The sequence below is a fragment of the Bubalus bubalis genome, chromosome 4, assembly GCF_019923935.1.
Source record: "Bubalus bubalis isolate 160015118507 breed Murrah chromosome 4, NDDB_SH_1, whole genome shotgun sequence".
In the NCBI taxonomy this organism is placed as follows: Eukaryota; Metazoa; Chordata; class Mammalia; order Artiodactyla; family Bovidae; genus Bubalus; species Bubalus bubalis.
The window spans coordinates 88314101-88325784 of NC_059160.1; the positions used below are offsets into that span (position 1 = coordinate 88314101).

General features: G+C 45.4%; 1 protein-coding gene across 1 annotated transcript; it reads left to right on the forward strand.

The window, feature by feature from the left end:
* The first annotated feature begins 8504 nt into the window (after window positions 1-8504).
* On the forward strand, window positions 8505-10717 carry LOC102396682 (testis-specific H1 histone). Its single transcript, XM_044941983.2, is given in 2 exon segments — window positions 8505-8625; window positions 8786-10717. Coding segments are annotated over 2 exon segments (930 nt in total). The 3' UTR covers window positions 9595-10717.
* The last annotated feature ends 967 nt before the right edge of the window (window positions 10718-11684 follow it).

The window sequence follows — 11684 nt, forward strand, 5'->3', positions numbered from 1 at the left end:
TTTCTAGTAATCTTTGGAGGGCCTTTTCCCCTAAATGAGTGGTGGCATGTAAAGAATTAACCAACTTCCATTGGAGGTTCCCAGGCGAAAAAAGGAGCCCTCCTTTTGGAATCACTCCGTATGATCTTGGAAGCCCCACTCTTAGCTTTAAGAATCTCACCTTCAGTATATGAAGGAGTTTCTGGCAAATTAGTCTGTGGAACTAAGGTGACAGCCCCTATTAGGTCATTATTCTGTAATGCTTCTCTCTTAGCTGCCTGATCAGCTGCATGGTTCCCTTATGCCACTTCCGTGCTCCCTTTTTGGTGTCCTTTACAATGCGAAACTAAAACCTCACTGGGCAGATGAACTGCCTCTAAGAGCCTAAGGATTTGATCACCATATTTGATTGGGCACCTTCGGGTGGTCAAGTGGCCTCTTTCTTTCCAAATAGCAGCATGTGCATGTAGCATCAGAAAGGCATACTTGGGGTCAGTGTAAATGGCTACTCTTTTTCCTTTTCCCAGCTTTAAAGCTCGAGTCGGGGCTATGAGCTCAGCTAATTGGGCTGAAGTACCTGGTGGCAAAGATTTAGCCTCTGTGGTCTCAAAATTGGAGACTACTGCATATCCAGCTCTTCTTTTTCCATCCAAGACAAAGCTACTTCCATCAGTGTACCAGATTTCCTCAGGATTGGTCAGAGGATCTTCTGAGAATCCCTCTCAGAGTTTTGTCCAGTGGTCCAAGGTTTCTAGGCAAGAGTGAAAGGGGAGAGAACCCTTGGGGATAAACAGGAAGGTAGCTGGGTTAAGAACCTCACAAGGGGATATAGTCAGGCCTGGATTTTCCATCAGCACTACATGATGTCTGAGGATTCTTTGATCAGACATCCATAAATGGCCTCTCCCATTCAGGAGTTGTTTCACTTGGTGGATGATAAAAATAGTGTTAGTTTGTCCCCAAAAGAGAGTTTTAAAGCATCTTCTAGCAGGTCTGCAATAGCTGCACGATTTCAAAGGCAAGGAAAGATCTCTTCCCAATAAGGGAGTTGGACCCTCAGGGACCACCCAAAACTGATGGGAAGATATTTGTCCATCCTAGAAACTAGAGAAGTGCTTGGGTGAATAAATCTTTTTGTAATTGTTTTTCCTGTAGCACCCAAAATGGTACAGGGTTTGGAGGAGAAGGTTCCAGAGTAGGAGGTCAGGACAGAGTAGGTAGCCCCTATGTCAATCAAGAAATTCTCAGATCTACCTGCCATATCCAGTCACACCCTTGGCTCCAGCCCCATGATGGTTATCTGTGACAGGTGGGCTGGCTGGAGTGGGCTGCTTCAGTCCTGTTGAACCATTGTGAGGGAAGGCTTGGCACTTGACCTAGAAGCTCTTGGGTCCTGAGGATAGAGTGCCACCCAGTGTCCCAACTGATGACATTTATAGCGAGCTGTTTTAGGAGACTTGTCACAGTTTGGACACTCTTTGGCCCAATGTCTCGCCTGTCTACAGATTAGGCATTTGCCTTGTGCCTTACCCTTTAAGGACTTGGGGTTTGCCATAGGACTTCTCTGGAGGGCAGCCAGCATCTGGGCATGCCTTGTCTCTTTTCTTCTCTCCCTTTCCTGGGCCTTGGCCTCCCTCTCCTGTTCTCTATTATAAAAGGAATTGGTGGCTGTCTGGACCATCTCATCTAAAGAGGCATCAGGGCCCTGCTGCTATAGCTGTTGTAACTTTATCCTGATGTCTGATGCACATTGGCACAGGAATTTGTCTATCAAAATCACCTGTCCCTCATTAGAGTCTAAGTCCAGATTGATAAACATTTAGCGGGTCTTTTAGCCTTTCCAGAAAGGCAATGGGGTTCTTGTTGAACCCCTGAGTTATTGCTGAGACTGAGCATAGTCCCACAGCTAATAGGCTTCCTTCTGTTTTCATGGGTGGACTTCCTTAGGGGTGAGTCTTTTTGAAGCTTATCCTACCCAGTACTGTTGCAACCTGAGAGCCAGGCGTCCCCAGGTCAGGGCGCAGATCCCCAGGCAGGCTGAGGTGTGACAGCCTCCTGGAGATCGAATTCCTGGGCAGGTCTAGGCATGTCGACCTCCTGGGACCCCTGGACTGGTGGATCCCCAAGCAAGTTGAGGTGTGACAACCTTCTGAGGACCAGATCCTTAGGCAGGTCGACCTCCTGGGACCACGGGCTGGTGGATCCCTGAGCAGGCTGAGGCATGACAACCTCCTGGGGACCAAATCCCTAGGCAGATCAAGGCATGTTGACCTCCTGGGACCCTAGGCTGGAGTTGGACGTCCCCAAGGTCTCCAGCATGACTAGTGCTGGGTAGGATTAAGGGGTTGTAATCTTAATTCATTGCTGGTTTGTCCACTGCAGATGGGAATAGATATCACAATGTAAAGTAATCCAAGCCTGTGCTCTGAGACTGGGAACCTGGTGAAACAGCCATAAACCTTATCCTCTTATTGTTCTGAGGGAATGTAAGTCATTGATTTCCTCCCCTAATCTTTCATAAGAGCAGCTTAGGGTGTCCCCAATGGTAAATATCTCATTGTCATAGACCCACTTTAGGTAATAACAGAAATAATGGCAAAGGACTGGGTTATCTGGTCCTCTTAGGGTCATTAGGAGTATTTTAATAATAAGCGGGGTGGAGTGATGTTGCCTACAAGGGGGCAGGGTCTTGGTTGTAGGAGTTAGTAAGCGGCTTAAGAACAAATTGATGAGGCAACAGACCAGATGTTCTATAAAGTGGAGTGGAGATTTGATCCAGGGGTATGTTTGTGACTTTAGGAGAAGGGTGATAAGGGTTTGGGGCCAAACAGCCTGTAGGGCTAATTCCCAGAGTTGCAAACATTATCCCTGGAAGCCCACTTGCCTTTGAAGGGATGCCACCAACAGATGGACTTCTAGTAGGCATTGTGGGCCTGTCACCTGCCCTAGATGGTTCACTGAGAGATGCTATTGTTACACACGTTGTAGGAAACATGGAAGATGAGGGCCTGAATATCTAGAGAGATTGGATATTATACAGTATGTCTCTCCCAAGGGCCAACTATTTTCTGGTTATCCCTCGAGAAGATTGTAGAGGCAACATTTTGGGCCTGGACGGGGCTCAGGAAAGGAGCATGAAACAGGAGGGAGGGGGGCAGGACACAACTTTAGAAAAAATGACATAGCCCAAGGGCATAACATAAACCAATTAAAATCAAATAGGTCCAAGATGACAAGTCAAATTCAACTAAACCTTGATCCTCAATATGCAAGCTAAATGACACAGCCAGAGCTTATCTGGCCAGGACAGTTCTAAGGCACTGTCAAAAGACCTAGGAGTAGGTGGTTCCCCAATTGTCGGAATGATCCTCCCACTCATTAGCATATGAAATCACCCAGCTCAGGGAAAACTAACCACACCACTCTCGCCCTCTGCAATGGCCCACACCCTGTGGAGTGTTCAGTTCAGTTCAGTCGCTCAGTCGTGTCCGACTCTTTGTGACCCCATGAGTCACAGCACGCCAGGCCTCCCTGTCCATCACCAACTCCTGGAGTTCACTCAGACTCACGTCCATCGAGTCAGTGATGCCATCCAGCCATCTCATCCTCTGTCATCCCCTTCTCCTCCTGCCCCCAATCCCTCCCAGCATCAGAGTCTTTTCCAATGAATCAACTCTTCTCATGAGGTGGCCAAACTACTGGAGTTTCAGCTTTAGCATCAGTCCTTCCAAAGAAATCCCAGGGCAGATCTCCTTCAGAATGGACTGGTTGGATCTCCTTGCAGTCCAAGGGACTCTCAAGAGTCTTCTCCAATGCCAGAGTTCAAAAGCATCAATTCTTTGGTGCTAAGCCTTCTTCACAGTCCATCTCTCACATCCATACATGACCACAGGAAAAACCATAGCCTTGACTAGAAAGACCTTTGTTGGCAAGATAATGTCTCTGCTTTTGAATATGCTATCTAGGTTGGTCATAACTTTCCTTCCAAGGAGTAAGCGTCTTTTAATTTCATGGCTGCAATCACCATCTCCAGTGATTTTGGAGCCCCCCCCCCCAAAAAAAAAGTCTGACACTGTTTCCACTGTTTCCCCATCTATTTCCCATGAAGTGATGGGACCGGATGCCATGATCTTCATTTTCTGAATGTTGAGCTTTAAGCCAACTTTTTCACTCTCCACTTTCACTTTCGCCAAGAGGCTTTTTAGTTCCTCTTCACTTTCTGCCATAAGGGTGGTGTCATCTGCATATCTGAGGTTATTGATATTTCTCCCAGCAATCTTGATTCCAGCTTGTGCTTCTTCCAGCCCAGCGTTTCTCATGATGTACTCTGCATCTAAGTTAAATAAGCAGGGTGACAATATACAGCCTTGATGTACTCCTTTTCCTATTTGGAACCAGTCTGTTGTTCCATGTCCAGTTCTAACTGTTGCTTCCTGACCTGCATACAGATTTCTCAAGAGGTAGGTCAGGTGGTCTGGTATTCCCATCTCTCTCAGAATTTTCCACAGTTTATTGTGGAGTGTACTTCCCTCTAAATCCAAACAAATCCACCTCTTACTTATCACTGTGTCTCTCACTGAATTTTTTGCAATGAGGCATCAAGAGCCTGAGCTTCATTCATTAGGTCCTAAAACCAGACACCGTGGGTTTTGGCCGGTTTCAAGTCCCAGTCAGATATGACTGAGTGACTAAGCATAGTACAGAGTCCCTGCCATGTGGGTTTGAGTCCCAATCTTAGGTAAATGGTTTCAAGCGCAACTTTCATGAATGGAAAGACGATGACCTGCCCAATACTTGGTAAGCAGTGGCATAGATGGAGAGAGGAGCTGAAGGATGGGAGGAAAAAGGAGTGGGAAAAACGTGCCAAGAAATCCCCTTCATAACCTGCCAGAAAATCTGCTGAATACCTGACCTGTGCTCACAGTTTTCATTGGCCTGATCTTTGGCACAAAGAAGATTAAGGACAGAAGAATCCCCACCCACTTGGGCAACAGCTATTAGGGCACCGCAGATAGTGGAGCCTTCGGGACACCCTGGGCACCCACTGCTGCGCGCCTGTTTGCAGGGGGTTCAAGGAAACAAGAGATTGTAAAGGAATTAAAATTTTGTTAGCCATATGTCCTTCCAGCCACAGGAGTGAGGACTTCCTACCGGAATCGGTGGTCTCTGGAGTCTGAGACTGAGCCGGGTGAGCTTTCCGCTGTTTGTTTTTGCTGTCCCGGTTTCCAGCACGGTGGGATTTTTGTCACTTCTCCTGCACTGGGTTTTCTTCGTGTTCAGCTTCCACCGTGGAAGCTTTCACTGAGTTGGGTTTCTGCTGTGCTTGGCGTCTTGACTCGTGGGGGCTGAGCTGAGATTGTTTCAGCCAGGTTAAACCCGAGTCATGGCACCATGTACGTCGGAGGAGCGTGTAATTCCCTCGGTTCTGTCTTACCGCAGCAAAAATTTGAAGTGGCGGATGGACCAGTGTTATAGCTCAGTTTTATTGGCAAGCAAAGGAAAATACACCCTCAAAGCATGCGGGTGGGCCGACCCAAAAGACATGAAGAGAAGCCCCTGGTTCAATTTTGGCTCCTCTTTTTATGTTTTTTTCTCCTCTCCCTGAGCCTGCTCTATGTAAATTGCACTAGCCAGGAGGGCTGTTTGTTTTACCTGAGGTCCTCACTGTGGTCCTCAGACCTTCCTTTGTTCTATTTTCGCAGGCTTTTCCCTTGTCTTTTAGCCACTGCCATTTTGGACTCCTTTTTCCTATTCTAACTACCTAACTCTATGAAAGATGTCAACTGGCTTTCTTATCCTCTGAGTCATCTGAGTGGTGGTAGGGGCATTTGTTTTCTACCTCCCATTTTTAGTTATTCCTCTCTTATTTACAGCATACTTATACAGAAATCTATGTGAAATGAATGGTTATATATAAATAAAGATGTTTTCTCTTTTTTGTCATAGGTGTTGGTATTTTTTTTTTTTTTCCATAGGTTTCCTTTCCTTTGAGTTCAGCCTCAAAGGTTTCCAATTTGCCTCCTTTGTGATCACAGGGGTATCAGTAAACATGGTTTTTTATTTGGTTCTTTCCTTATGATGATACCGTTGTATGCAGTATCATACATAAAAAAACAACCTGTTTTTACCTGGAATCAGCTGATATGAAGGTGATACTTCATTTACTTCCCTCCTGTTCTCAAAGCAAACACTTTTGTCTGTTTTTCTTTTTCTCTGGTGGTTGCCCCTTCCTGTGACCACTGGCCTATGCAACCAGGAAGAATAGCCAGGCCAAGAGACTCTACAAATGGGAGAGATCTAGCACCATGTAGTTCTGCCTCTGTATCTGGTGCATTGTCCCTGTGCTGCTGTGTTAGCCCTTGCCCCTGGAGATCCTCAGGGTCACAGAACTCTGCCCTGATCGAAAGCTTTGGAAAAAGTACAGTCATTGCTTGTAAATACGCTTGACTCTGAGCTGTGATTATAAACTTCCCTCTACTCTATGTATTCAGCTGCTCAGTCATGTCCAACTCTTTGCAGCCCCATGGACTATAGCCCACCAGGCTCCTCCGTCCATAGAGTTTTCCAGGCAGGAATATTGGAGCAGACTGCCATTTCCTACTCCAGGGGATCTTCCCAGTCCAGGGATTGAACCTGCGTCTCTTGCTTCTTCTGCATTAGCAGGCAGATTCTTTACCACCAGGACCACCTGGAAGGCCCCTCTACTCTATAATGGAGATACATAAGGCGGTGGGGAGAAAAGGAAACCTAACATAGTAATTTTAAGAACTCAGGCCTTACAATTAAGTGGAAAGTGAAAGTGAAGTCTCAGTTGTGTCCAACTCTTTGCAATCCCGTGGACTGTAGCCTACCAGGGTACAGTCATCCATCCAGGGGATTCTCCAGGCAAGAATACTGGAGTGGGTTGCCATTTCCTTCTCCAGGGGATCTTTCCTACCCAGGGATCAAACCCAGGTCTCCTGCATTGCAGGCAGATACTTTACCCTCTGAGCCACCAGGGAAGCTCAGAATTAAGTAGACTCAGGTTTAAATCCAAACTCTACCACTTAACTGCTGTGTGACCTATAACATCTGTGTCATTATAATGGTATCTGTCCTTCACAACCTGACCCTCATCTACGTTTCCAGTCTTATCTTCCGCCACTTTCCTTCTCATTGTCTACTCTCCTCTACCCCAGCACTTGTGTTTTATCCAGGAACTACGTGGGACCTTGTTGGTAAAATCTCTGGATCCATCTCAGATCTAATGTATTGGAAGCTGTGCTTTATGAAGTAGGTGCACGTTAAAACTTAACAAGCTCTGGTCTAAGCAACTTCCTGGAACTTTGATTCCTGGAAGGAACAATGCCACACTCCAGCCTATGTCTGCTGATGATATGTGAATGTCCTCTGGAAAAGTATGACATGCTTTGTAACTTGAGGTATTCTTTGAATTATTCCCAACTAAACCGTGTCTTAAATTAGAGGTCCTTGAACAACTAGCTTCCTTGGTTGCCTTCATTTCCAGCCCTTTGAAATTCATCCTGCTCTTTTCTCATGTTTTTCTGGGACTTTCCTTCTGAATCCAGAAAAAGCCTCCTCACCAGCAAGGAGCTTAAGCAGACTCAAATCAAATGCTTGCTATATATAATAATGCTGTATTAGGTACAGCACGGGGTATAGAAATTCAAAGACTGTCTGACTCTGAGCGACCTTTTTATTTCATTGGAAAGATATACAGATCCAGAGTGAAATAACTTTTATGCTTCTTTGTCTATTATCACATCTTTGAAGTTTTGCAGTATGGTGTGTTTCTGTGATGTTGGTAGGAAGGGATTATTAAACGTTTTGCTTAGATCAGGAAGTCAGGTTAAAAAATATTAAGGATTATTAATGTCATATGGCTATTAAAGAGCTAGGATATGTATTCATATCTTCCAGCTCCAGTTTTTTTCTTTTTTAAAATATTGTGCCACACTGTACCTTCTAATATCAAATTAACTTACAGTAAAGAGAAACCATATAGAGTTACAGAAGTAATTGTGGTATTAAGAGGAAAGACATTCTTTTACTGAAGGAGTCTCAGGAGGCTTCAGTGAAGGAGCATTTAGCAGGATTTTGAAAGACAAGCAGGATTTATCTGGACAGAGATGGGATAAGCAATCTAAGAAGAGGACAAGAAGCAGAAAATCACAGAGTCTGTTTAAAGAATATTGATTAGACCAGTGTTCTTAGGCTGTTCTGAATTGTAATCTGGATTGTTCCAATCCAATTGAACGAGGCATCTGAAAATTGCAGGTGTGGGAACATGTTTAGGGTAGACGGACCACAGTGATACCTTACTTTGTTTCATACTCTTGCACAAAATCCACTGTGCTGAGAGCCAGGGAGATATGACTGCATACATTTTCCTGGTGGGACCTAAAAATGGGAGTTTCTCGGTTGGGTTGTGTTTTATAGACTACCACAGCCACTTGTTAAAGGCAGTGTATTACTTGCGGGTGGTTGGGAGCAACTTCTCTTCCTTTTTAGGAGAATGTGGGTAGATGGTGTGCAGGACCACAGAAAAAGGTGACCTTCAGAAAGCGGCTGAGATCAAGAGCACTGAGAAGTATGAACTTAAGACCAGGAAACAGAACCCTGGATATTATAAAGGGGATTTTTCAGGTGTGCGGAGGCTCTGAAAATCCGAATTGGTTTAGACCTAGAAGGAAACGGTGTCTGGTTTTTCTTTTTTTTCCAAAGTGAGAAAGACCCCCCCCCGCCACCCACCCATTGGGTCGGTCGCCCTCGTAATAGGACCTGCCTTTGTGACGTGGCCCGGCAGCCGCAGTCTTATTAGCTCATACCTGGGCGAGTGAGGTTCAGAGCTAGTGGCCCCGCGGGAGCGGGAGCGGGGCCATGGCTGAAGGGGTTGAGCCCATGGACGAATCCCAAGGTACTGAAGTTAAAACCCAGCAGCCCACGGAAAGAGGCCTCGTGGGACCCCTGAGGCGGAGCTCGGGCTCCGTGCTCAAGGTGTCCCAGCTGTTGCTCCGCGCCATCGCCTCACACAAAAGGCTGACCCTGGCGGCTCTCAAGAAGGAGTTCAGAAATGGGGGCTACGAGGTGCACAGGAATTGCGGCCGCCTCTCGGGCGAAAGGTCCAGGTCTGAAGGGAAGGGCCTTCACCTCCGGGTGACCGGCAGCGAAGGCGCCGGCTACTTTAGGATCTGGAAGGTTCCGAAGCCGAAGAGAAAGCCAGGACGCCCAAGGCTGGAGGAGGGAGGGCGCTCGCTAAGGACCCCTCTAGGGGCGCGGAACTCACGCAGGGGCTCTGCGCGCCGAACGGTGGCCAGGAAGGTGAGAAGGGGGCGCTCTAGGGCAGACTCGAGGACGGAGAGGTCAAGGGCCAAGGACCTGGTGAGTTCCAGAACCAAGGAGGAAGGGAGGGCCAAGAAGGAAGACATCAGGCCCAGATCCCGAAATGCGAAGAGGCCAAGCTCCAAGGCCAGGGAAGAAAAGAAGCAGGACCCGGGGAGGCCGGGGAAACGGACGGTCCAGAGGCCAACGGCGAAGACGTGCGACTCGAGGGCTACTCGCACCAAGACTTCTGCTAAAGCTGAAGGTGCTCGGAGTGCCACCGGGAGTCCATAGTGTGGGAGCCACGCCCCTTCCTCCAGGCACAGATGCCTTTCCCCCCATAGGCTCCAGAGAGAGCAGCTCTCCACGCTCATTGAAATGAACAAAATATATACAAGACCTTTCCACCGCATTGTGTGTGTTTCCTCTTTGCTGCACCCGAAGGGGAAAGGGTGGGTGTTGAGCTGAGACCTGTAGCAGAAGCCTGTCCAGTGAAGACGGAACAAGGTGTATGACGTTCTGTTTCTGCTGCAGGAGCCAGGAAAATGCCTTTTAAAAGGAAAGAAAACAGGTAGAAGAAAGCCAGCAACTTCACGGGGTTACAGTATGTGTTGGATTAATGTTAGACAGCCTAGCAAATCTAAATTGAGTTTTGGAGAGAAGGGCAAGTAAGGAGAGAAGTAGGGGCATCACTGGGGCAAGAGAATAGACAGCCTTTAGGTTAAGTGGTCCCACTAATCCAAAGTGTTCTTACTGGAAATTCCTTTTAGAAGACGGCCTGTCTCCCGTAATTGATTGTAATGCGTTTGTAATTTTTGCCCTGATTTGACAATTGTTTTAACTTAGAAAAATGTCTTATATGTTAATTCTCAATTGAGTGACAGTGTGTGTGAAAGCGTCTAGCACAAGGCTTGAGTCATGGTAGGTGCTTATCACAAGAATTATATATGAGTATAAATGATTTGTGATAGAGCGATAATGTGCTACCACAGAAAACTATACTGATCAGTACTTAATGAGACCAGGATCCTAGTCAAAGTGCTGCCACTCGGACCTTAACTAGGTTATTTAATCACTCATGGTCTTGGTTTCCTTCTCTGTTTAAAAAAATGCTGAAATTAGAGTAGGATTATTTTAGGTGATCTTAAGTGTCTGTAAAATGATAAGAGGGACTTAGACATCATGGTGTGTGCTTTGATTGACAAAATTCATTAAGGGAATTATCATCTGGGAAAGTACTGTCTCCTACTGAGGAAACTACTAAGATATACAGAATGCATATCAGAAATAAAAGAAGATGGGGAAGGCTAAGTAATGAACAGCTAGATCTTTGCTCTTCTCAAAACACATGTGCTAAGCACTATATACCAAATTGAAGCAAATATATGATTTCTTTGGGTTCTCAAAGCAGGCATAAAGCACACTATGAGAACAGTTCTCATGCCATCGGCTATGACAGGATACAGAAATGGTTCCTTGGGAAGTAAACATACGAGTTTTTTAGAGTATACCTGACCAAACTTTCCCCAGAAAATTCTGATATCTTTTATAAGGGGGCACGGGATTTATATTTAAAACAAACTTCAGTGATACTAATATTCACTGACACCTTTAAATGAAGATCACTCCTTTAGGCCTATGCAAGTAACAGCAAAATGCTTGCCCTGTATTTCATCTATAGATGATCTGAACTTTGAAATCTCCCCCTGCTATAGTTTTACTATGCACTTGAATTGTCTGTAAGAGGCAGAATGAAGCAAACCATCAGAAAATAGCCACTTGAAAAAAAGGCAAAGAGAAACATTGTCTACTGAACAGAATTAGAACAGATTAATCAAATGCCTATTTGATCAGCAGATGTTACTGCCCCTTTATAGTTCCAGGATGTTTTTACTTAAAGAACAAGATCATCTCAAATTAGAAATCCCTTTCCCCTAAATTAGGATGGGAGGGACACTGGCAACAACTTGTTTTCTATATTTCCTAGGAATCTTCATGCTTCTGTTTGTATTATGATGTTTTTCTTCATTTAAGCAAATGTTATTAATCACTCAGTAAACTTACAAATTAAGTAAATTATGTATATAGTTTACATAGCTACCAATGGTCATTTCAGATTATTTTCATTGATAAGCTTTAGGGTGACTGTACTCTGATTAAATATAAGGCATGATCTTAACTCATAGGTAGGCCATCCAGATTGTTTAGGTCATGATTCTAACTGGATACTTCCATGGAGAAACTGCCAAGAATAGTTCACTTCATCCCTAGTGTTCATTGATGACTAAGTGTCTGCAAGATTCTGAATGTTTTGCTGAGAATAAAGATGGATAAAACATAATTCCCACTTTTTAGTGCTCACATTCTAGTGGCATATTTAGGTA